This window comes from Myotis brandtii, unplaced genomic scaffold (assembly GCF_000412655.1).
Source record: "Myotis brandtii unplaced genomic scaffold, ASM41265v1 scaffold501, whole genome shotgun sequence".
Classification (NCBI taxonomy): domain Eukaryota; kingdom Metazoa; phylum Chordata; class Mammalia; order Chiroptera; family Vespertilionidae; genus Myotis; species Myotis brandtii.
In genome coordinates, this window is record NW_005369101.1 from 562,715 (window position 1) to 590,396 (window position 27,682).

At 42.4% G+C, this 27,682-nt stretch overlaps 1 protein-coding gene across 1 annotated transcript in view; it reads left to right on the forward strand.

The window, feature by feature from the left end:
• Positions 1–27,682, forward strand: part of CNTNAP5 (contactin associated protein-like 5) — a 921,850-nt gene that overhangs the window by 210,846 nt on the left and 683,322 nt on the right. The window contains exon 3 of the mRNA XM_014548314.1: positions 24,966–25,159. Within this exon, the coding sequence (XP_014403800.1) occupies positions 24,966–25,159 (194 nt within the window). The remainder of the gene's footprint in view (positions 1–24,965; positions 25,160–27,682) is intronic.

A 27,682-nucleotide genomic window follows, 5' to 3' on the forward strand; every position in this document is an offset into this window, starting at 1 on the left:
TTATAAGTATGCATGAAATCTAAGATTTTCCTATGATAAGTTTAATTTTTACAATTGAATAAATGTTGTTAATGTTTAAAAATATAACATGCTATTGAGTAGAAGTAAGAAAATACAAAATAAAATATATAACCCTACCAGCTAGAGATACATACAATAAAAGTTGGGTGAGTATCTTTACAATGTCTGATAGAAATAAGAACAGATGCCTCCTAACTAGCTTTTTATGTTAAATTTCTTTTAAAAGTATGATATTAGATATCTAAATGTACATATTGTAAATCAGATTTTGATGTTGGCTTTTATTTTTACATAAATATATAGTTTTATAGTTAATTTTAAATTTTTAAATACTTAATATCTGATATTTGTATATCTAAGGAATGTTATAAACTCTTTTTCAAATTGAGAAACATAATTTTGTATGCAATTTCAATAGGTGCACAGATCAATTAGAGCTCATACTAATAATTCTTAGCTATATTTTTCCATTGATAAGTGAGACCAATCACATTAGTAAGTTTTTCAATGTTGAGCTTTGCAATCTGGAATAAATTTTAACTGGTTATTACATTACTGATATTGCTTTTGTAAAGTGTAGAATGATTTAAATTGTTAACATTTTAACTTATAATTTTAATATTATTAATCATAAAATTAATTTGCTCTTTTTGTTTCTATATTTGTTGTTTATTCTGTACCACATTTCTTAGGTTCTGTATTTAATGGGATCAATAATTCAGAAGTTAGCAAGTTCTGTGTCTTTGTTAAAAAAGGAGTTTAAAAATATTATTTTAAAGAAAAAATAAACAATGGCCAATTATATATACAGTGGGAAAATATTAACAATAATCTTCTACTAACACTCTCTTTGCTGAATACTCTGTGCCAAAACCTTTAGAAGACATTCACCTGTATGAAGGTATGTAGTTTTCACAAAGATAAAATAAGGTAAGCTTACCTTTTACCTTCAAGTAGGGTTCTTGAGACTTAGAGAATTTTCATAAACTTAAAATCAGAGATAAGAAAGGGAAATGCTTGGATTCAAATCTTAGTCATCTAATTAAAAGGCTTTGCCCCTTCCAACCACATAGGTTAAAAAAAGTAAAGGGTCCTTGAAACTACCAGGCAGAGGTCAAATGCTGGCTATGGCATTTACTTACAAGCTCTGTAAGTGTCTACTCATCACTCACTTGCTCCCAAGCATGGGCATCTATTGGTGCATTGCACCAGTATTGTCTGCCTTGCAGCATTATGTATAGAATGAGACCAGACTTGCATGTGTAAAAAGACCTTTCTCATTGTAGGGTAGAGTTGCTCTGGAGCCAGGGAGCTCCACTTGTCATTTCAGGAAAAGCTACCAATCAGCAGAGTTTTAAAAAATGTTTTATTTATTGATTGACTTGAAAGAGAGAGAGAGAGAGAGGAGAGAGAGAGAGAGAGAGAGAGAGAGAGAGAGAGAAAGAGAGAGAGATTGACTTTTGGTCTACTTATTTATGCATTCATTGGTTGATTCTTGTCTGAACCCTGACTGGGGATCAAACCAACAACCTTGGTATACTGGATGACACTCTAACCAACTGAGCTAATTGGCCAGGGCCCAGGTGGGCAGATTTTAATGTGGTCTCCAGCAGGGCATCCAGAGCGAGAATTTGTCTGGCAAATGTGTAGTGTTACAAAGTTATTACCACCTTGTAGTTCCTCTGCAGGTTCTGGGGAAGCTGTTAGTCTGATCACATGATAGATATTGAGGGCACAAATGTCTCTGATCCAACTTATTACAATGGTCCTAATCACAGGAGAATCGGGGTGCCTGAGCCCAGGTCAGCACAGTGAGTTTAAATTAGGAAGACCATGCAAGAGACTAGAGTTTAAATTAGGAAGACCATGCAAGAGACTCAGTCATGGATCTGAAATGCATTGGCCTACAACTCACATCTAGCATAGCCCTCAGGGGTGACAGCCTTCCTTCTATTCAGCAGGAGTTAAGCACAGCTCAAGGAGATACTAGATAGCTAGTTCTCATCCAAGCATTGTGCATTTGAGTCACTTGGAAAGCTTTACTAGTAGCAGTGCCTGTTTCCATCTCCCAGCTCTCTATCCTATATAATAAAAGGCTAATATGCAAATAGACCAAACAATGGAATGACCAGTCGCTATGACATGCACTCACCACCAGGGGGCAGATGCTCAATGCAGGAGTTGCCCCCTGGTGGTCAGTGTGCTCCCACAGGGGGAGCGCCGCTCAGCCAGAAGCCAGGCTCATGGCTGGCGAGTGCAGCAACAGTGGCAGGAGCCTCTCTTGCCTCCATGGCAGCACTAAGGACCCTCGGGGGATGTCTGACTGCCAGCTTAGGCCCGTGAGCAGGCCTAAGCTAGCAGTCAGATATCCCCCAAGGGGTCTCGGACAGCGAGAGGGCACAGGCCAGGCTGAGGGACTATCCCCCTCCCCAGTGCATGAATGTTGTGCACCGGACCTCTAGTAATAATAAAAGTGTAATATGCTAATTAGACCTTAGACCAGAATTCCTTCCAGGCAACCTTCTGGATGAAGCTGGGGCTGTGAGGGAAGCCGTAGACAACCTTCTGGATGAAGCTGGGGCTGAGGGAAGCCCGGGTCCTGGGTGCCAGAGGGAAGCTGGTGCCAGCAGCCAGGGGAAGGAAGGCCTACTCTTGCATAAATTTCGTGCATTGGGCCTCTAGTTCTAAAATAATTGTCTGGAATGGAACCCAAACACAGATATAGATAAAGTAAATGAATACAAGCTTTTCAGATGATTTCAAAATACAAGGTTTTCAAACCACTAGATCAAATGAATTTATGAATAACAGATCCTTCTATTAATATTTATGGAGCACTTGCTATGTGTCAGACACTGTGCTAGAACACTGACCCATACTTAGTAAAAATAGGCATGAACCCTGTTCATAAAGTATTTACATGTACCAATGGCTTTTATACAGAACTGGAACACGTAACCCAAACATTTACACGAGATCACAAAAGACCCAGAAGAGCCACAGCAATCTTGAGAAAAAAGAACAAAGGTGGCGATATCATGCTACCTGATAACAAACTATATTATAAAGCCACAGTAATCAAAACAGCATAGTACTGGCATAAAAACAGACACAGAAATCAGTGGAACAGAATAGAGAGCCCAGAAATAAACATGTGCCTACATGGTCAATTAACACATGGGTGGGCAACAGTAGTTTTACAGTTGTGACTACACAAAACACAGTTTATTCTTGTGTTATTATTTATCAATCATTATATTATTTATTTGTATTATAACTGTAAATCTACTTTTGCCCAACCCTGTACATGACAAAGGAGACAAGAACATACAATGGGGTAAAGATAATATATTTAATAAATGGTGTGGAGAAAATTGGACAGACACATGCAAAAAAAATAAAACTAGACCACCTTCTTACAACAAGAACACAAGAATAAACTCAAAATGGATTACAGACTTAGATTTAAGACTCAAAAATCATAAAATTTCTTAAAAAAAAACCATAGGCAGTAAAATCTCTCATATTTTTCTCTTAGCAATATTTTTTTCTAATATATTTCCTCTGACAAGGGAAACAAATAAAAAATAAACAAATGGGATAAACATCAACCTAAAAAGTTTTTGCACAACAAAGGAAACCATCAACAAAACCGAAAGATAACCTACTGGATGGAACAAAATATTCACCAATAATACATTCAATAAGGAGTTGTTACTTAAAATTTATAAAAAACTCATGCAACTCAACACACACACACACACACATACACACACACACACACACACACAATTAAAAAATGGGCATAGGACTGAGGAACTGAAAGTTACTTATCCAAAGAGACAGGCAGCTGGCCAGTAAATGTATGAGAAGCTGCTCAACATCACTAATCATCTGAGAATGCAAACTAAAACCACAAGGAGATCTTATGGAAGGTCCTCAAAAAATAAAAAAATGAAACTGACTGTAGCCCAGTGATTTCACTTCTAGATATATATATGAAGAGACCCAAAACACTAATTTGAAGGGATATGTGCACCTTATGTTTATTGCAGTGTTATTTGCAATAGCTAAAATATGGAAGAAATCCAAGTGCCATCAATAGACAAGTGGTTAAAAAAAGTGGTGGTATATGTATACAGTGATGTATTAGCCATAAAAAGGAATGACATTTTACCATTTGCAACAGGGTGGATGGAGCTAGAGGGTATTATGCTAAGTGAAATAAGTCAGGAAAAAAATGGCAAATACCGTATGATTTCACTTATATGTGGATTCTAAAGACAAACAAGCAAACATAATAGAAGCTGACTCATAGATGCTAAGAACAGACTGATGTTGGCCAGAGTGGAGGGAGGCTGGGTGCTAGGTGAAGGGATTAGGAAGTACAGATTAGTGGTTACAAAATGGACACAGAGGTATAAGGTAAAACATAAGGAATGTAGTCAATGAAATCATAATATCAATGCCTGGCGCTAGGTAGGTACCTGAAATATTAGGGGGAACACTTTAAAGTATATGATAGTCTGACCACTATGCTGTACACCTGAAACTAATACAGAATAATATTGATGTAAACTGTAATTGAAAAAATAAAATTTTAAAAATCATTTACATGTATAATGCAAATTACTATGCAATTAATTAATAGCTAACTTAGTAATAGTATTAGTATTTTGTTATATATACAATATAAATTATGTGCATGTATATATAAACATACACATATGGTAAGTTATATAGAGCAAGTTGAATACATATACATGTGGCTAGATATGTATAGAGTCAGAATTATATATAGAAAGATGTGCATACATACAGGGCTGGATATTCATATACATTCATATATAATAGAATATGTACACACATAACTATACAAATATAGGCATATATAAATGTATATAGTGATATATGTGTACATATACACACATAATACATATATAGAATATGTACATACACAGTTTATAATATAATAAAATAATTATGTAAATGTTATTAAGAACAGATTTGGTCTATGGGTTTTCTAAATATAAAATTCAGAAATTTAAGAAAAATATAACTTTTATTCTTATTGAAAATATCAATGTAGAGCAATTATTCATTTTTTTCCTAAAAATAGACATGTTCTGTCTCCACTAAAATGGCTGAGAAGTAATTATAGTCCTGTCAAATGAATAATCCTTTTCTACATTCCTTCCTTTAAAACTTCCTTTTTTATTTTAAAGATGAAAGACATTAAACATACCTCAAAGAGTAAACTATTACACATGGTTTGAAATCTAGGATACTCTCATGCCGTGGCCAGTGGGCTCAGTGGTTAGAGTGCAAGCACACACAGGGTCATGGGTTTGATTTCTGGTCAAGGGCACATATCTGGGTTGCGGGTTCTTGTGCTCCCAGTTGGGGCTCCTTGGCAGGTATACAGGGAGATTTAAGAGAGCATCCTGTTTTTAATTTGAATTCTCCATATAGTGTTTTAAACTGCAAGTTCACAGTCAGATGCTAAAGAAATCCTGCTCTGCATGGTCATTATCAGGTGTCGCTTCTCCCTGAACGGTTGGATTGTGTGCCTAGCAGTTTATAATTTTTCTGTTATCAGTGTATGTCCATCAGCATTCAACTAAATATCAGAACAAAAATACACTGTTGACGTAGAGAAAAAATATTTCTACCAAGAAGGGCTCCTTATGTCCAACTGGGCTCCAATTTACAAACAGCCATTGCCAAACAGCAGCCTTTCCCACAAGCAGCACTTCAGTCAGAAACCAGCACTGCACAGTCTGCCTGCACAGTGTCCCTGCTGTCTGAGCTAACCCTTATAAAAGAGTTCCTGGAATCCTGTTTCAACCAACAGAAGTGAGACTTTCCCCATCAATTGAAGTTATACTGCTATACTGCCATTTAACAAGTTGAGTGAACTTGTTAAAAATTGCCCCAGGATGACATCTTCATTGACCAAACAGAGTGGCCCCACTCTGACCAATCAGGGCAGTCCTTTTGGGACCAATCAAAGTGGGGGGATTTAGAGTCCTTATTTGCATGAGGTCAGACCAATCAGGGGTTGGGGCAGGGACTTTTCTCTTTATAAGTCAAATCCCTGTAGCTCCAGAAGTGCACTTTCCCATTACAATGAGGGCTGTGTTTCCCCAGCTGAGTTGAAACATCAAAGCTGTATTATGGAGTGAAGAGGAGCCGAGATGTCTAATGGGACAGGAGCCTCACTGAAGAGCATCCTGCCTGAGGCCTCGTCACAGTGCGCTGTTCCATAGCCATGCTATGCTGTGTCATAAGTGAGCTGTAGCACTCTTGAGCCATCTCACAACCATGCTATTCTGCTGCAAGCTTATCACAGTTGAGCTTGTGCACTGAATAAAGTTTTCTTCCTCACCATACCCCAGGCTGAAGAGTCCTGTTGCTATTGCATGGGTGCCATTGACTATTGACTGATATTACTTAGCACTATGACAAGCCCTCACTGTTCTAAAACCTCCAGGTATATCAACTCCACCTCACAACTACCCCCATGCAGATGTCATTGTTATCTCTATGTCATAGGCAAAAAGTGCCATTGCACAGAGAGAAAAACGATGGATATTAGAATAATTCTAGGTAGATCCAAAGCTTGTTAATGTCTTACAAGGTAATAAAATTTGGGGATTATGTCCTTTCTAGTGAACAAACCTAAGTTAACATGTAACTTCACAATTTCTAATGTATAATCAACCAGTGAGAAGCATAACCAAATGACAAATACATTCTCACGGAGACTTAAATAATCATTGAGTGAACTTGTTAAAAATTGCCCCAGGATGACATTGAATGTTCACACTGCACTCTCTTGATTTCCAAGTTTCGGATAGTTTTCTTTCACTCACTCCATCCATTCACTTATCACTGTAATTTATGAATTCCTGCTTCTATCTGCCACCCAGCCTCTGCGGGCTTTTTAAGGAATGCCTTGGCATTCTACCCAAGATGAATTCAAATTGTAAAACCCTTGGCCTCCATAAAACCAAGTCCTCTTGATTGAGTGGAGTGTGCTTGCTGGCATCCTTGCAGCTCATCACTGCTGAACGGTTTCACAAAGATGAACTTCCTGCACCTTTTAAAATTAGCTGCTGAATCCCCTGGGATCATAGATAGGTTTCCCCGCCATCCGAAAGCAGAATGTTACTGTGAAATCTTCCATAAGCCAAAAATGGCGTAAAGAAACAATTACCATTAATGAATGCTGTGAAGCAAAATCCTCCTTGAATTGATTTCCATTGGCATAAACAGGTACTAATGTAGCTCTTTTGTAAAATCAAAGTGGTGTAATGCAAACTTTCAAAAACCGGGCAGGCCTTTGACATACATCAAAAGTGTGTGCTCAGAGCTCAAGTACTCACATCCTTTGACCTACTCCCAGGAAGAAATGTGCACAGCTGGTAAGTGTGTCCTGTCAGAAGTAGGGATCAATCAAGAGTTGAAAAGAAGAACATAGGAAAGGTGTGATGATGGGAACCCTCAGAGTCTGACTAAAGCAAGTCTAATGAGCTCTCAGCGACAAACTCATCTTTCTGAGAGGAATGCACCCGGGCAGCAGCCCATGAGCTGAGGCAGGGCTGTGGTGCGCAGGGTCTGGGCCACCCCCCACCGAGGAGGATGTTGGAGGGTGAAGCCACTATCATAGCCTCCACACGGCTCTCATCCACAGGAGGGATCTGCCAGTGGAATCTGTGTTCTCTCACTTCCATACCCTTCCACCCCCATCTCATCCGCACACAAAGAAATGAAAAGCAACAAAGAAAACTAATTATTTTTTTTTGAAAATACAAAATAGATTAAACTGGATGGCAGATCACCATTCACATAGCTTGCCAGGTCCATCTGTATAGTTGTGGCTTAGCAGGGATCTGACTTTGTCAAATGTGATTTGTTTTGTGGCAAGAAAGCTTTTGATCTGGGCCTCAAAGCCAGCTGGCTGCAAGAAGCACTTTCTGCCAGCAGGAAGCCGTGGAGCTGCGGGTTAGACCTGCTGAAAGTGAGAGGAAGGCTTTAAGTTACTTTAGATGATTAAAAGCAAATAGGAGCAGTCATCTCTGGCCCCGTGAGAGAAGAGGTTTGTACTTTTATTTCCCAACCCCCTCAAATATAGTTTTGCAAACACTTATGTTTACCTTTTGTTCATTGAAATGCTAATTCGTCTTCCACACTCAATATATTTTTGAGATGCTGCCTGTGTAAATTGAGATTATGTGTTTCTAGCATGACAATTGGGTTGCCATGGAGAATTTGATTTCTTGTGTCAAAGCATTTTCAGCTTCCTGTGCTCATGGGCTAATGAAGAGGCTTAAAACTCACGCCTCCCTTTGGCAAAGATCCATGCACACCTTTTCCTCCCTAGGGCAGCACTGGTTGCAGATAGCCAAGGACACGTGAAGGTCTTTGGGAGTTGCTTTTCAGCCTGTCATTATTCGTCCCTCCGTGAAGAGTGGATTGGGACAGTGCAGGAATCAGGGTTCGCACAATTAGCATGATATCAGATGTCTAGGGACTTGCTCCAGATAGCTAGGCGGCCATCCTGGGAATCCAGCTTCACAGGCAGCACTCCAGCACCCGCCTGCAAAAATAGTGCACGTCTCCCGTCTGGATCGATTGCGCCAGACGTGGCATGGATAGGCTCTAATCTGTGTAAATGACAGCCAGGTGTCCAGAGGGCCCTTTCCTGCTCGCCAGCACCTTGTCTTCACGCTGTCCTGCCCTAGCTGCCCCCGGAAGGCAGGCGCTGGTCCTGTGCTTTCCTTCACTGCCTTGTGCATCCGTCCTGTTCCCTTACTCCTGGAAGCACAGACCCTGAGTGGGAACGGGGCATCACCTGGGAGCTTGTTAGGAATGCAGAGCTTGGCCTCTGCCTCAAATCTGCTGGATCAGAAGCTGAGCTTTAACACCTGCATTTGCTGATTCAAATTTGAGACCCACTGTTCTAGAGCATCCCTGAGTCCTGCTCTGTCAATTCTTACCAACACTGTGTTTTTACTCAGGATCTCAGGGGTAGGGGAGGATGGAAGTGTTAACCTAAACATAAAAGCTCTTTCAAATTGAGAGGCAAAAGCATTTATTTGTGATCAAAAATAGGTATTTGTGAAGCACTGATTCAGGCAGAAACCCCAATAGCACTTGTGTTAGGAGACAAAGGCAAAGGGTCTCTATGGGAAAGAGGGAACCATTACACCAATAGAAGGAAGGCCTTTCTATTGGGGAAGATGAGATAAAATAGTGATGCTAATTCTAAACAACGTTTTTAATTTTCAGTCCAGTAGTCCTAATATCTGCGTTCTCATTATCTTTGGAAACAGTTATTGGGAGCACAATGTTACTTTACGTGCAGTCCAAAGGCTATTTTGGCCTGTTTTGACATCCCAAAGGTTCTGGACATAAGATGTGCAAGGCAGTTTCTCTGGCATGGCAGCTCCGGCTCCATTTTAAAGTGGCCTTGTTTATATTATTGTTTACAAAAAAAACACAAAAATGGCTAAGGGGTTATGAATAAGGAACCGTGCTAGAAACTGGAAATGTAAACTCCACCTTTATCATGTTAGTATTCTAAGGTAGTTGGTGTTATTCACATTCGTAACGATGAGGAAGCAGACTCAGAGAGGCCAAGTCACTGGGCTAAGGGTACTCAGCTAATTATCGGTAAGACTTGGCTTTGACCTTAATTCTCTCTACTCCACATGAACAAATATCTTCATTCACATTGACCTGGATCTTCAGCTGAGTAAAAATGCTGTTGGAATAATAGCCACCCATGTCAGGTAATGCTGGTGTTTCTACTAGCACTATCAGTGTTTTAACAACAAAGTTTGGGTGTTCAGGCATCAAGGGAGAAAGACAGATATGGGCACTTCTGCCTCCCCAGTGTCCCTAAAATCATACTGTGGCCTAATATGTTTACGGACAAAATGGTTCTTTACCTGGATATTTAAATAACACCTGGGTCTCTTCTCTTACTAAGACGGCTATGGAGCAGTGAGAGAGATACATGAGCTATGTGTGAAAGAGATGCAGAATAGAAATCTGAGATTGAACATGAGTCTTGGGTTCCTGCCTCAAAAGAAGACAAATCCAATGTGATAACCCTTTCTATTCAGCCAGAGTACTTGCAAAGCAAAATGATGTTAAGAGAGGAAAAGGGAAACATACAGATCCTTTTGCCCACTAGTAAGATAATGTTTAAAAATTCTAAACATCACCATTTGGCATAACAAAAGTTATAGATAGGTCTGCACAATTCAAGCCTTACTTTTTTTTTTCCTGATAGCTAATCACTTCCCTTGACAGGCCACACTGACATTTTTTCCTAAGGGGCTCTCTTTAAAATGCTTGCTCAGTGACTCACCATTGATATCCCTAATACTTTGCAGAGGCAAGATCTTATTCTCCAGTTCACTGCATCTAACTTAAATCACTGTAACCCAAAAACGTAGTAATGGAATTAAGGGCAGGATAATTAATGACATATATTTGTCTACTGATTGGCAGTTTACTCCTGTATTTTCAATAGTGTGGAGCCAGGAGCAAATAGGCTGTATTTGAATAGCATGGTGCAGAGTGAGTTCCCTTGCTTTGTCTAACCTGTAGTTGTTTGAGAGGATCTACTCCATCGAGTCATTCAATTCATGTAGAAAGTGGTTTTCACTGAAGACATTGTGGGACTGGCATTATAAAGATGAGGTCAGGATTATTGCATCCATCATACAATGAAAATGGTGACATAAAAACAACCCCAAGGAACCAGAAACAGGAGTTGATATAAACAAGGAGCTCATCTTTCTCCAGGAATCCAGCTTGAATGCTCCTCATCCCATGGTGGTCCCTTCCCTGGGACCCCTTTTCAGTGTCTCAGACTATGATTACCATACTTATATTCTACACCATCAGTTGCTTATGTCTTGAATTTATTTTTCTAATCAACATACATGTTTGATAAAAACCCAGACTTTATAAACAAATCCTTATCATTTGTTTTGCTAAGGACTTGTTTCCAAAGAATCTCTTCCACAAAAATACCAGAGCAATAAGATATTGTCCTTGGAATAGTTTGCCAGCTCAAATATGTGTTCAAGGAACAAAAACTCACTGGCTTTAAAAAGAATCGTTAGATTGAAAAAATTAAAATTTTGAGACTAGGCACACAGAGATTAAGAGATGTACATATTTATATTTCTATAATAATTAATTAATTAAGCTAACAATTTGGTGATATTTTTTTCTGTTTCTGCCTCATATTTTTCATTTTTATAAAAAGGATTAGAAATAATCTTTTGAATGAGAGCTGGTGCATTAAGTTCACGATGCTATCCTCAATGTTGACTTCATTCTGGAGCTAACACACCTGCCCAGCCCAGCACCTCTGCCAAACGTCAATGTTCCAGGAAAGAAAGCCATGGCCTCAGCCTGTAGGGCTTCTCTTCAAGCATCTGAAGGGGACTCCTCAGAACTGCCCTAGGATGAACATCACCTAGGAACTCCTTAGAAAATGCAGATTGTCTGGGCGTATCCCAACTACCTAAGTCAGAAACACCAGTAAAATATCCCAGAAACCCCTGTTTTCCCAGCCCCCCCCCCAAGTAATTGTGATGCCCCAAAGTTGGAGAACTGCTGCTTAGAGCAATGATGCTTTCCCAGGACTCAGGGCCCAGGACCAGGACCCACAGCACCCAGGTCTTCCAATCCCACAGCAGCAGCGGTTCCCTCAGGTCACTTCGCCCTGAGCCCCGTCAAGTCAAAGGGAGGAGGGGTTACCTTACTGACTGATCACCTCCTTCTCTTCCTTCAGCTGTATCTCCTGCCTTCTGTCTAGTCAGGTTGTACATCATCCAGTCAAAAGAGTAACTTCCTGATGGGGTTTGGACTGATGCCAGAGTTTTTTTCTTGGGTAAAAATATATGATGAAGCTTTGGGGGCAACACATACACACTTCTCTTTAAGCATTTTGTGCCCATAGGCAAGAAATTTATGTTATCTTACTTGAGCCTGATAAAGTAGACACTAACTACATAATTTTTATAGAAGTAGATAAATGACTTTAACAGTCACAGAGTAGAAAGCAACACCAGACTTAGACCAGGCACCAGCTTTCCAACAAAATTGCCCAAGTCTTTTTTCATTTTTTTCTATATGACTAAAAATAGGAAGAGTGCCTTGTCTTGCTGCTGAATCTTTTACACTGCTTTATTCATGGATGGGATTCAATAATTATATATCCATTAAATCAGAAATAGATCATCCACTAAAATTCCCCTCGGCCTGAGCAGCGGATGGGATGGGTAGAGTTAGACTGTATTGATTTGCCAAGTTAGAATGGAGCCCGGCTTCCCCACTTTCCCAGGGAGGGTCTAGAGCAGCGTCAGGCAGCAGCAGCCCCCGCAGGCTGCAGACGCTCTGCAGGTGTGCACGCTGATGGGGGAGCCTCCAGCTACACATGCTATTGAAATATGGTTACAGCTACTAAGGAACTTAATTTTCAATGCAAGTTAAATTAATTTTAAATTAAATAGGCACATGAGCCTAGTGGCTACTATATTGAACAGCATAGTTCTAGAGGCCTTCCAAGTGTTATGCATGTGACTCTCACCTACGTTTATAAAAATGCCTTGGCGCTTTTATGCACATATGAATCAATCCTTGGTCTGCAAGGGGCATGGATTTGAGATGTCATTCTTGGAATGGAAGTCTCAATTTTTCTATATGCAGTGCACTCCTAATATCCTCCCTGGCTTCTGGTAACTTCTACACCATGAAATGTGTAGCCAGATAATCTTGTCTGATCCAGAAACACCATAACAAGCCCAGTCTTCACAGGGAAGATTCTTGTTGCAGGCTGTCCCAGCAAAACTGTCCGAAAAACACGCACCAGACCCTCAGAGTGATGGCCCAGCTCCTCCGTAAGCAAGGAGAGTCCGGTACACTCTCAGAAGCTGCTGGTGAGCACACCCCTCAGACTTCATTTTAATGCAAGACACCTTATAAGCTGAGTTGCGATGGGACTTCTGTTCAAAGTATTTGTGGGGCTGTGTCCTCTGGAGACCCAGAGGAAAGGAAGGGGGAAAGCCACCAGGAAATGTGGTCTCAGCTAAAGTCTACCTTCCTTCAGATCCCAAAAGGACATTCTGGACACAGGTTGCCGCATAGATACCAGTCATGCCTTGAGACCGTGGCTGGGCAGGGACAGGAGGGCAGCTTCCCAGGCAGGAAGGCTTCTGTTTGGCCAGGAGCAAAGCTCTGGAGGAGGCGCAGACTGTGCCAGTTGCCAGCCATACCCACAGCTGGGACATAAAGCCACCCTCTAAAGTGGACCTGAGTGGAGCCCTGAGAACACCCCAACAGAATGACTATGCTTCCTCCCAATAGCTCAGCCCTGCACTACCTGTCCAAGGGCTTTCCCTTTGTGTGTGAGTGCTGTCCTGCACCCCAGCAGTCTTCAATCCATGCCTGACAGAGTTGTTGCATGAAAACCCCAGTTTCCTCCTGCTCTGGCGTAGCCCTAAAGTGCATCCTACACCTTAGGACTATGCCCCCCGTGGAATGGCTGGCAGGCTGATGCACCCTGGATTGGCTCTTTTTCCCCTGTCTCATCACCTGACTTCCTGGGGTCAATTCCCAAGTGAACTACTTATATTCGAATTCACATCTCATAGTTGACCTATAGGAATCCAAACGAAGTCTCAGCCGGAGAGCCACACCCCTTTGTTGTTCTGGAGTCAGACTCAAACTTTTCCCTCCCTTACAGGAACCTCCTTGTATGAGCTCCTTTGTCCGCTCCTGCAAACTGGCCTCAAGTACGGCCATTCCAAATTTTCCTATTGATTTTTATCTTTTTTGAAACTCACAGGGCGTGTGGTGAAATTCCCACTTTCCTTTTCCTCAGGAGACTCCTGAGTCCCTGAATAAGGGTGCAGGTGGAGGTGAGGGAGCCCTGGCCAGGCCCAGCCTGCATGCCCAGGTCCCACTGCACCTGCCCAGTAGCAGAAGGAGGATGCTGGGTGCCAGTCAGCGACCCCTCAGACTCAGCAGTCCTTGCCCGGCCACGGGGCCTCCTACTGATGATGATCAGAATGCTCTGAGCAGAAGCTCAAGAAGCCCCCTGAGCCCTACAAGCTTGTGAGGGTTATCACTCTTACCCACACTGTACACATTAAATATGTATGAGAAGCCTCTCAAACATCACATGGTAGTTTGTGCCTGAAACATCTCAAGCCTTTGCTTACAGAGGCACCACTGTTTAATAATTAAAGGTGCAGCTTGTAATTCAGCCTAGCATCCCAGTCACGTGTGAGAATGCCTTGAAGCTATTGGGACTTGTGTAATCAGGGGAGGCACAGGCCTGGGAAACCTGTCCCCTAGAGCCGTGGTCGGCAAACTGTGGCTCGCGAGCCACATGCGGCTCTTTGGCCCCTTGAGTGTGGCTCTTCCACAAAATACCACGTGAGGGCGCACACATACAGTGCGACTGAAACTTCGTGGCCCATGCACAGAAGTTGGTATTTTGTGGAAGAGCCACACTCAAGGGGCCAAAGAGCCGCATGTGGCTCGCGAGCCACAGTTTGCCGACCACGGCTCTAGGGGACAGGTTTCCCAGGCCTGTGCCTCCCCTGAAGAGCCACACTCAAGGGGGCAAAGAGCCACATGTGACTCGCGAGCCGCAGTTTGCCGAGCCGCAGTTTGCTGACCAGTGCCCTAGAGTGTTTATTTTAGGGGTTTCAAAAGTGTGCTTCCAACAGGTTAGATGTGAAAGTGTTAGCTGTGGCTTGTAGCTTCCTTTGGTCTTGCACTAAATGGACTCTGGTTTTGAATGATAGTTGTAAAATATCACTTAGCAGAGACTCGCATATAATCCATTTTGTGCCCATTTCCAGTGTGTGACATCAATCAATTATCATTTCCCTTTCTGAGTTAGAAGTGGAAATACGTGTAGAAAAGGAATTTCTGCATCCTCGACCAGTTATTTTGTTTCATGCTTAGAGCTTGCCTTAGCACGTGAAATTGGGAATAAGTGTTGTGGTGAAGAGGGCCGAGCAGAGAACTGAGCTGGGCCTCTTGTCGTTAAGCCTTTCTTAGAATTCTCCATCTGAGTAATGTTCTGCTTGCTCAAGACACTATTTCTGATATAAACTCCAGGGACAAGAGCTCAGAAGAACTGGGTTGCAGAGCAGTGTCTCACCATATAACCGGATGAGCTGGTTGGCCCTCCGTGGCTGCTGGGTTCTCTGGTAAATTGAAATTAAAAATACTATTGCTGACTGCTATGAGAACCAAGTGAGATGCAACAAGTTTTCCATGTGAACTGTGATTCTAGTGAGAACTGCTGAGAGGGGGAAGAAGGAGGAGTAGAGGACAGTGCCCATCCTTGCTGCTCAGAGGCTGTGTGGGTGAGTGGTTAGGAGTTTGGCTTCCTGGGTCCCGGTTTTCTGTATTTGAATCTCCTGCTCTACCACTTACTACTTAGTGATCTTAAGAAAAGCTACCCAATCGTTCTGGCCTCAGTTTCCCCACCTGTGAAATGGTTGGTGATAAATGAGCTGGGGCAGAGCTACTATGGTGATGAATGAGCTGATGCTGGCCACGTGCTTAGGGCAGTGCTGGGCACTGAGAAAAGACCGTTAGCTAAGGGGGTGAAGGAATGGACTCTCCACGGCTCTGGGAGGGAGATAGTGAAAAGGAGCCAAGGGCTCACTGAGCGTGAGAAGGACTGTCCAAGCAAGAGGAAACATGGCTATTTCTGAATTCACAAATTTCCTATCTGCTTGGCAATTGTGATTCTGACATTAAGAATCCATCCATGTTGGGGTTGGGGGTCAGAAACAATTTTGTTAGGACTGTAGGGAAATACAATCCTTAATGACCATTTGTCAGCTTCCCGCCACAGGAGGACAAAAGGCCAGGAAAACTCACCGGGCACAGGAGTCAGACAACACAAGGAACGGAAACTGTCCTGAAGGCACCTGGTCGCACACCTGCATTCCCTCTGCATTCCCAGCCCAGCTCAGCCCGAGACCTTCCTGACAGTGACCCCTTGGCTTGGTGCTGTGCAGCCCTTCCCTGTGGATATTCCATCCCTCAACACCTTCCCTTAAATAGCCATTTTTTCTTTATCCACCGTCTGATATGCCTGTTTAACCTGCCTGCACACACCATCATGTTCGCCTTTCATTTTAGTGGTCTGTACAGGGATATCCAGAAGGGAAGCCCTTTTCTTCCCTCCCCCTACCCTGACCCTTAGAGTCCAACATGGCCTTCTGCACTCCCAAGTGGTGGCAGGACCTCCTGATTCCTACTAACAAGTGAGTCACTTCATTTTAGGAAGAGGGCAGTAGGGACCAAGACTCTCAGCTCCCCATGGGACCACCACTTTCAGGCACGGGTCAGCCACTTAAAGCCACTGGGGCTGTTGCCACTAGAAGCTCCCATGACCGGATAAACTGGCTTGGAACGGGCAAGATTGTACTAGGCAGCGCAGGTCGCAAACAAACATCCAAGCAACTGAGACACGCTACGAAAAAGCACACACTCGCCCAAACCCCGGCCCCAAACACCCTGTAGGATTTTATTTTGGGGACTGTGAGTCTCAGCATTGCCAATTTCAGCATTTAGGGTCAGATAGCTCATTTGTAGGCTGGTCATGTCACACAAGGCACTAGGAATCCCAGCGCTGGGTCTGACCAGCAGTTTACTAGGGTATGAATAGCTGGGACACCCCTCTTTATCCCTAGCCACTGGGGTACTCTGGGTCCCGAACTGAGCCTTTTCTAGGCACTGGGGGATGCCCCTCTAGAATAAGCCTCAGCACAGGGAAGAAGGGCAGGAGCCAGGCCGGGAAGCAGGCCCTCGGTTTCTCCCTCTCACTAGGTGACTCTCCCTCCTGCAATTGCCCTTATTATAGTAAGACCAGGGGCTATTCAACCTTGACCCCGCCCAAGGACTCACCTCTGGTCTGCCTTTTAAAGAATTGTAAGGCCCTCAATTTATGAGACAAAATTAGACCCAAATGCCTCGTTTTCTATGGCAATACAGCATGGCCGCAATATAAATTAGACAGTCAGGAGATTTGGCCCCAGAATGGCACCCTTAGTTATAACACCATTTTCCAATTGGATTTATACTGCTGCTGCCTAGGTAAATGGTCCAAGATTCCCTATGTTCAGGCCTTCTTTGAGCTCCACTGCCACCCAGAGTTCTGCTCCTCCTGTTGTATCCTTTATGCCACCACCCTCAGGCCCCTAAAACCACAAGAAACCCCTGGTTTTGCCTTCTCACCCCCTTCCCCCAAAGTAGCTGCTGTTTAGCCCTCTCTTTACTCCAAAAGTACAAACGTTTACTTAACAGTCCTGCTCCTTCAGAAGCAGAATCCATTACCACCCAAACCTTAGCATGTTATCTCTAAGGAAAGTCACAAATAAAAACCCTGTTAAAGGAGTTGTTTGAGTCTGTTAAGGGTCCAGCACTGTGGGGATACATTTTATCCAACCGACAGCTCCAGACATTAAAAAAAAATTATAAAAACTAGCCTTAGTACACCAGACCACCATTGAGCAATGGGTAGAAATAACTTTCAGTGTTTTTAACGGGGCAGAGAAAGAGCAAGAAAGCCATCCCATAGAAACAGCTCTAAGCCATATGTCACCTCAAGTGTTGTGCCACCTTTGTCACAAGTTTGGCCACTGGAATGTGGACTGTCTCAGGGAATGAGAGCCCCTGGATCAAAACCCAGCCACACAATGGCCTCGAACTGACGGGGCCCAATGCTCCAGTCAGCCCCCACCAAGAACATCATCTATGAAGGGACAGAGCTAAGGGTGACCCTTAATGCGAAAGGTAAGCCCACATTTTTTATTAGAAACAGGGACTGCGTGCTCTGCTCTGATCACTCACCAAGGCCTCTTTCTCCCAAAATCTGATTGATCACTCACTAGGGAAATGGGGCTACCATTTCACAACCTCACTTTTAGCCATGCCTTTCTAAGCCTCTGGGTAATATCATTAAAGGAAAGAATGTGTCAGTTTAGTGAGAGAGAGATAGAAACACCAATGATAAGTAAGAATCATTGATCAGCTGCCTCCTGCATTCCCCCTACTGGGGATTGAGCCCGAAGCCCAGGCATGTGCCCTTGACTGGAACTGAATCTGGGACCCTTCAGTCCGCAGGCTGACACTCTATCCACTGAGCTAAACCAGATAAGGCATACAAAGTGAATTTGAAGCTGTTGAAGTTGTATTTAAATCATGTGTATAGTCTTCATGTATGTGTCTGTATGTTAAATGTAATGTGTTTTCTGCCTTCAGGTGGCACCACTAGGGTATAATGTTTTATCATGGTACAGAAACTAAATAGTTATATAAATTAAATAGAATCCTATGGTCTAGACCCGTGGTCGGCAAACTGCGGCTCACGAGCCACATACGGCTCTTTGGCCCCTTGAGTGTGGCTCTTCCTAAACCTTAGGAGTACCCTAATTAAATTAATAACAATGTACCTACCTATATAGTTTAATTTTTAAAAATTTGGCTCTCAAAAGAAATTTCAGTAGTTGTACTGTTGATATTTGGCTCTGTTGACTAATGAGTTTGCCGACCACTGGTCTAGACAAAATATTTAATATTGAAATTGGTGTAAATTTAATTAACATCCTTTAAAGTTATGACCATAAAGCTATATATTGTTTTACCTAGATTTACAAGTGTTATAATATAATTTTTGGTTAAATATTTTTGATAGCCTTCCCAAAGTTTAAATTTCAGAAGACATTTTTTAATAGAGAAATGATTTTGAGTTATCCCAATGGGTCCTGTATTACCTCAAGGATTCATTCTCTCTCCTAAGTTTTTAAACTAATTAGGCCTATTTAATATGCTTGGGAAATTACATGGAAAGCTTTGCCAAATAAAAATATACATATTTTTATTAAAATGAATATTGTAGAAATTCCAGTCTCCTCTAGGAAAGAACTTGCAAATATTCAGAGCCAAGTTTAAATAGGAAGTTCTCAGAAGTAACAGATATCTTGTCAGTGACACTGGACAAGCCTAGAGTAAGAGTTCCCTATGGGAGGCATCTGGCAATAGACACTTCTAATGAGCCAGGTGCAACATTTTAAAATTTTGCATATTGTTTGTTCTTTGTATATATTTTAAAACTCTACATTGAATCTAAAATATAAACTTTATATTGTTCTTTTATGTCATTCCATAATAATTATTATTTACTAAGAAATCATCATCTTGAAATGTTATATCTTACAGAAAATCAAGGTTCTTTGTCAATTGTTTTATGGCCAAGTCTATAATCATATAATTTAAGTTTGTCATTTACAGACCATCATTGTTTTGCTCTGATTCATTTGCAAATGTGTTAGTTAAGTCTTTGGAAAGATTCATAACAAGGACTCCAACTTATTCTAAATTATAGCTTTCTAAGCAGGTCATCTTTTTAAAGTAAGTAAAAATTTATAGACCTCTAAAGAGTGACTGAAAACATAAAATACTGGCAAACCTTAAGGACAAACAAAAGATTAGTTATATGGAAATCTTCGTGTCTTCCAGATACAAGAAAGCTTGTTTTTATTTCCCTGGTACAATTTGGTAAATTATAGCTTCATAAGCAATATGGAAGCTTTTATATATTTTTTCCTTTCCTGATCTCTCCAGAATTTGTCAATTTGTAATGAATAAGTAATGGCAATATGTTTCTTTGCATGAATTCAATAAAACTAGTTTCCAATTGTGGTTTTATTAACCAAGACTTTGACTGGAATGCCATATCTGAGAGAGACATGCCTGCCTGTGACTGTACCAAAAAGCCTTAAGAAGTCAATAAGAGCCCCATGGAGAAAGCCTGGTATCTTGCCTGATCATGTGGTTTATGGTAGTCTTTCCAAGACCAAAGGTTGCTTTCCTGAGAGATGGCAAGGAAGGAACTTCAAGATATCACTGCGGACCTCAAGAACATGGGGAATTCACCCAAGTCTGCAGGTATTGCAGGCAAACCCAATGGAAGCAAGGTGGCTCAGCTTCTTTGCCCCTACCATAAAACTAGTCAAGCAGTTTGGACCCTTGATTTTTCATATCATTAATCAAGTGGTTTAGATCCCCTAAACTTTTCCTCCCTAAATATAATATCTAGGCCTCAGTTGTATTTCAGCTCTGGGTCCAGAAAAACAGCAAAACCAGACAAGTGATGCAGTGGCTGCCTCAGGACCAGCTTTTATCTTACAAGTCATTCAACAGATGTCCTCAGCCTTGAGTATCACATAAAAACTCCACTCAGCATACCACCCCCAATCTTTGGGAAAAATAAAAAATGAACCATACCCTAAAGATGACTATAGCCAAACTATGTCAAGAGAGTCATCTGCATTGGGATCAGGTATTGCCAATTGCCCTTCTCAGGATTAGAGTAGCTCCCTGAAGTGGATTGGTTTGAGTCCTATGAAATAATATATGGGTGACAATTTCAGGCTGCTATAGGAACAGATGTGTATGTTAAAAATTAAGAAGAATAATTAACAAAGAGAAAGAGGAGTGAAATGTTAGGACTGTGGGGCAATACAGCCTTACTGGCCATTTGTCAGCTTCCCGCCACAGGAGGACGAAGGACCAGGGAAAACTCACTGGGCACAGGAGACAGACCATGTAAGGAATGGAAACTCCTGAAGGCGCCTGGTCGCACACCTGCATTCCCTCCGCATTCCCAGCCCAGCTCAGCCCCCAGGCCCACCGACAAGAGCTTCCCGCCAGTGACTGTGCATAGGGTGAAACTCCAGCTCCTGGGGGCTGCCAGCATCGACCCCATGCCCCCTTGGCTCAGTGCTGTGCAGCCTTTCCCTTGGGCATCCTATCCTCCATCCCTTCCCTTAAATGAAGTCAATTTTTTTTCTTTATCCACCATCGGAGATGCCTACTTAGCCTGCCCACACACACCACCATGTTAACCTTTCAGACTTCATATTGTTATTTATTTTTTTTTATTAATCAAAAACACGATGTATCTTTAATTAATTTAGACCATTAAACACATAAATAATGAGATGCTTATCAGTCAAATATTAGAGCTGACACCTCAGAAGCTCTCTCGTCTTGTGTTTCCCAAACCACCTGGCATGTCCTGAGCACTTTTCTAAAAATTCAGGTTCTCAGGTTTGGTTCCCGAGCCATTTATCAAGGGTCAGATCAAGGAGTTTGCAGGTGTGGCCTTTACAAGCTCTGTAGGTGTTGCTGATGGTCGAGCCATTTGAGAATCTCTCATTTGATCTACTCTCTGGAGAACAGCTGGGCCTGGAACCAGGTCTCCTCATTTTTAGTTCAACATTTCCTTTTACCATCTTTTCCCCGAAAATCTAATAATGTAGAATGGAGACTTGGAGGCTTGGGGTGTGCTAGCGATGCACTAGATAAAGCCTCCAAATCATTCAATATCCCATATTTGAAAATTATTAAAAAACTCTATGCTGCAAAAATCTAAGCTGAGGTTATTTTTCTTTCAAATTAAAATGATTCTTTAAATTTCCATTAAATTCCTCTAAATTTAAACCACGGGGTTTATAGGAATTGTAGTTAATAATCATTGATACCACAGCCACAATTACAGTCAGTACTGCCTTAGTTAACGCCTTTAACTTGCCAAACACAGGTATCTGTGTGTATGTTACACCCCCAATTTAGAGAGTAATTCAGAAACAGAAAGCTAGCATGGGTATGGTGTGTCCTCAGAGCAACTGTAAACAGTACCTTCAGGCTACTCTCATTCTTTTTTAAAACATGTTTATTGTTCTGTAGAAGGAACAAAGTGTTTGCCATGGCAACCATGGCTACCCTGGGCGTCTGGCCCATTAGCTGCGGTGCAGGGAGGGCCTTCAACAGCAGGGGGAAGGGAGGTCCTTGGCAGTTATCTCCAGAGTGTTCCTCAGTTTAAGAGCATAGGCGATGGACCTGGAGAGCATCATGCGAAGCAAAATAAGCCAGTCAGAGAAAGATAAATATCACATGATCTCACTCATTCATGGAATATAATGAACAACATAAACTGATGAACAAAAACAGATTCAGAGACAGAGAAGCATCAATCAGACCATCAAACCTCAGAGGGAAGGTAGGGGAGGGTGGGGGTAAGGGGGAGAGATCAACCAAAGGACTTGCATGCATGCATATAAGCCTAACCAATAGACACAGCCAGAGGGAAGGGGCATGAGTGGGGGGATAGGGGGTAATGTGGGGATAAGGACACATATGTAATAACTTAATCAATAAAAAAATTAAAAAGAAAAAAAAAAGAGCATAGGCCGAGGCTCCTGCATTTGGATAATCCTTGATGTGTTGAGGAATGCTAACAGCAACAATTCCATCTGGTTAATTTCAGGGGGATTAATAAACTAAGGTTTTTACTGTGGGCAAAAGGGAGATGTGATTTTTTCTTTAGACAAATTTGAAGAAATCTTTGTTTTAGCAACAATTCTCCCTGTGTTTGTTTTTGGTCAGCCTTTTGTGATTTTATACTTCGAAGGTGGTGGGGTGAATTCCTTGTCATTTTTTGTTTGTTTCATCCTCAACATAAGTCTTATAATACATGCCTATGAGAAAAATAATTAGAATAAATGAAGGAAAACACTCTAAAGAATAACACTCTAAAGACTTGCTCTGGATTATTGGGGGTGAAAGAAAAATAAAGTTTGAGGAGTCTCATAAAAGTCATAAGCCCTATATCATACCACCAGCTGTCCAATTGCTACATATACTCTTTGTGCAATAAACCATATAGGTATGGCTAAAGATACCTCAGTTTGTAAAAGAAAAGCATACTGATAGTAGAAAATATGTTACGTGCAAAAATCAGAGAAGTCATTTGGAAGGAGCACTTTCACCGCTCAGAAGAATTCACCATATAGATTTTTTCTGTCATGTTTTAATACTGTTAATATCATGTATTTTATACAACTTTGCTTTTTTTCGCCTAAGAAGAAAGACCTCTTGAAATGAAGAGATGAAGTGGAAATAATGAGGAGCTTCAGGGTAATTTTAGATTTCTTGCAAGTGTGAAATCTTCTCAAAATTCCCTGCCCGTTTTGAGAAGTTGGGGGTGTTGATTGGGATTGGAGACTATGTACATGGAGGTTAAGACAGAGCTGGAGGATCTGGTTCCTTAAATGCCTCTTCCCATTGCCTTTCATCCTTATTAATTTTCTGTGTGTTTTTTTTTAAAGAAACCGTCTTCTTTTTTTTTTCTTTTTCCTGTTACATATTAGTCTCAAATAGCTCTGCTTGAATCCTGAGAGCCAGGTGTTCTAAACTTGCTGGACCTCAGATTCCTCACCCATGTTATAGGGATTATGCTGCCACTCCGAAGGGTATGTATTGTCTGTGTGCTGGGGAAGGCTGACCTGCAGCAGCACATGGATTCTCGTGTGCAATGGCACAGACATGATAGCTGTTGAGTCTTCACCCGTGTCCTGGGTGAGGGGAGGTGTGCAGGTAGCAGATGCTCTCCTCCGCGTGCTGAGGCTCTGCCATCACCCAGGACCCTGCTGGCAACCGTGTCCCTCACAACCGTGTCCCTCAGCCGTGGGAGGAGAGGCGATGGGGCCAGGCTGATGGCCTGCACGTGGCACACCTTCCTTCCACTCACATCTTTTCTTCTCTTTTTTTAATCCTTACCCGAGGATATGTTTCTGTTGATTTTAGAGCCAGGCTCAGACTTCTTGTTACCAAGGAGAAGTCCAATTGACTCATCTGAAGAGAGCAGGAAAGTAGACTGGCATCACTAAGATGATTGTCAGTGACACAGGCTGAAATAAATGGCATTTATTGCTATCCCCGCTAAATAAAAATGCAGTTAGCTCCTGGGCCTGATGCCCCAAAGAAGGTGCTAGAAGGGCTGCTCCCACCCCACGCCCACTCGTGGCATGGGGCATCGTGCAGTCGCTCCAGCTCAGGGTTCGGAAGTTTTGTAAACTCTGGAGTCAGTACAAAGGCATGTTACCTACTTATTCCTATGTGAAATAAAGACAGAAACCTTAGGCCACAGGTGTCCCAACTAAGCAAGAGCTAATACTGATTTTCTGCAAACTTCCAGTGTGTCAAATATGGAAATTCTGGGGCCCAACGGTGTTTGTCCCATGTTAGACTGTCCCTGCGTGTCCAGCACCCCGAGTCACACGCAGGCCCAGGAGTGTGTCACTCTCCCTGTCTCTGAGGTGTGTGCAGCTGCTCGCTGGCTCCTGCTGATCGCTCCAACGTGTCCTTGTCCTGCCTCGTCTGCCCGGAAAGCAGCCATACCTCTTTCAGGCTGCAGCCCCACATCACTGTCCTTAGGCCTCCCGATCTCCTGGGTCCATCTGTCTTGTGTGCTCCTACTGCACCTGTGTTCTCCTCTTGTAACCCTTCCTTCCCCATCCCTTTGCTCTTTTGCCTTCGCAGGCCTCTCTCCTCAGCACCCAGCGTGCTTCTGGTGGATGAATGAGTACAAACCTCTCAGAGGCATAGTCAGTGATTTTCCCACAGCAAAACACTGGTCTCCAAATAGGACGAATTTTGAGAGAAATGAGCAGAGAAAGGAAAACGGGGGCTAAAAGAAAAACGAGAGGAAGGAAGGGGATATTAGTGAAGCAGAGGATGTAAGACATGTTAAAGGTTGTAAAAAAAAAAATCCACTAGGAATGCAGGAGATGGAAACAGTGATGACTGAGGACAGAGAGAAGGAATCATGGAGGAAACAGCATTGGAGGTAAATCTTATTCCATGAAAGCAACCATGAGGCTGACAGCCAGGTGAAGAAATCACCAGGGGATTAAGCTCAGAGCCAGAATGTGTTTGGGGTAAAGACGTCCTAGTTGGACACGATTTCATTTCTCTTTGAGAATCAGAGTCCTGAGATGTGAGATGTCACCTCCTCTCTGTGTCTGATCCTCTTGCAGGCACTGGCGGGTGGTCCCCGGAAGATTCCAACGCTCAGCAGTGGCTCCAGATGGACCTGGGGGGCAGAGTGGAGGTCACCGCAGTGGCCACGCAGGGGAGATACGGGAGCTCTGACTGGGTGACGAGCTACAGCCTCCTGTTCAGTGACACAGGACACAACTGGAAACAGTACCAGCAAGAAGACAGCATCTGGGTAGGACATCTTTTTCTCCAGATAAATGAACCCGAAATGTGATCATGGTCACTGGTAATCTTGTCTGCCACTTTTCTGTGTCCAGATTGGGGGAAGCTTACTAGCTGTTGAGTGCTCATCCACACATATTTAGGCCATAGATAGGTCCGGCTCCAGTGTGGCTCCAGGTCCTAGGACATTAAGATGTCTGTTGCAAAAACTTTAGTGTTTTCCTGCTTTTCTGGGATCGTGGGTAATTCATGGACAGCGCCTCACTTCTTTCATCTATAAAAACAGAAATACATCATCAGAGTCTGATTGTCAGTGGGGATGTGACCCAGTTAGCTCAATTACAAAGTAGAGCAAAGCTGCACATCTTCTGAATCTGGGCATGAGAACCTTCCACTGTGCCCACAGCCTTTATCCGCGGTGAGGAAACAATTGAAAGGCTGAAAACTACAAAACAAATATACATTCAAAATCATTCCATTCTCATAAACCATCTTCAGCTTGGAAGTAAAGAACAGCCCCAAACTATGGGCCTGGCAGTGCCAGGCCCCGACCAGGTGGCGGGCAAGGGGGCGTAGGCAGAGCGGAGCCGCGGGGAGGCCTCAGACGCTCACGCCCTGAACCAAATACTGTGCTATTTTATGTCACCTTGGATTTAGAACATCACCAGATGTGTGTGTTTTTCTAAGTACACATACCATGTGAAGATCTGGCAATTGATAGGCTACTCTTTCCTTTTCGTGTCTCCTCAGCTCTCACCTGGCATCGCTGCCACGTCAGTTGTCAAACTGCTGTGGTTTTGCACGTGTGCTTTTCCATGCTGTCCCCACTTCAATGGGAAAAATCGACTTTCCATTCTTTGTTATTTCTTGATTGACCACCCATCACTATTTCTAATTGAAAATAATGGTAAATTGAGGGTTAAGATTTGTGATTGCAGACTGAATTTGAGAATATTATCATCATATCTATTCTCAGTCACTAGTAATATTAGGTTTTAATACTCACAGAGATCATAGATTTCTTCCTTTTTAAAACTAAACTTTTGAAAACTATTCTACTTTTTTCTCAATTTTGAAGCCCCAATACATTTTTACAGGTTTTTGTTTTGTTTTGGGTTTGAAATAGGAATTAAGCACATCTTCCATTTTAAGGAACAATTTTAAGAATTTATGTTGGCTTTAGAGTGGCAAGTAGATGTGGGCCTATTTATTTCCTTTGGTGTTTTTAGTCCGACTGGCTGTTTTTTCATAGTGAAGTGCATTTTTGAGACATTTTGTCTAATTTTTTAAAACCATGAGTTTCATAATCTTTAGAACCCAATGGCCATCGTTCTGCCCGTCCTCGGGATCAGACGTGATGCAAGGACTAGCAGTTCCCCGGGCTCAGAGCTCCTGAACTGCTGGCTGGAGGGAGTTTCCCTCCTTTGCCCCTGCTGGTTTATCTGTGTTTCCAAGGAACTCCAGGCGCTTTGAGGACAGGGCCTGTCTTGGAGGTCCTCACAGCCTCCAGGCTACTGTTGCTGGACACACAGTAAGAACGAATGTTACTTGAAGAACTGCAGGATGACTGGGGCTTCTAGATCTGGAGGGCAGAAGACTATTTCCATCCCTTGCTTCCCCCTCAAAACAGCCTTCAGCCTTCACATTTCTGGGGAGACAAAAGATGCTGGGTGGGCAGAGAAGGAGAGGCAGGGAATGATGTGTGCAGCAAGGTAGTCACTCCCACTCCGGCTTCCCTGGCCCTTACAATGCCTGCAGAGCACTGGAGCGCCAGTAGCCTCAGGATCGGCCCTTCAGGCACAAACAGTGGGAGGAGAAGTGGCTTGTGGAGGGATCTTCACAATTCCAGCTGAAAGAGTCGAATCCAGTGACATTGGACACATGCACCATGATAAGTTATGTTTCGTAATGAGACTCAAATTTGGAAAAATGTATATCCATTTATATCAATATTGAGGAAACTAACAGCTACTGAACACCAATTACAGGTCACATTTGTAAGCAATCATATAAATATATGTATGTATACTTATATACTTTTCTATAAACAGCCACCCACCCAAGCTGGTAGAACCAGAAACTGCTGGTGCCAGAACACAACACTAGGATTTATCCTAAATAGACTTGATTGTGAAACCATGCTTTCTATTTCTCCTTCACTACACATGACTTTAAAAATTTTCACTGAATCAATTAATTTTCTCATCTTAAATGTAAACTTTGTCAGCACCACTTTGTAAGAACAGTGTTAAATTCCAGCGTGTGAAAAAGCAGCTACAATATCCATGTGGCTCCTATGGGTTATGAACAGTGCTCTAACTCTCAGCTGGTCGGGAATCAGGAACACCCTTCAGAGACTCAGGCTATCAAACAAACACTTCACGGATACACATATATGTGGAAAAGGGAATTGTAGCTAATATTCATTGATATTTCTATCAAATTGTTGTTGGATCAATTTTCTTGGGAGTTTTTAGCTTTTACTATTTTTTTCATATTTAACATTAGAAATAAGACTGGGTTTATCAGAGAT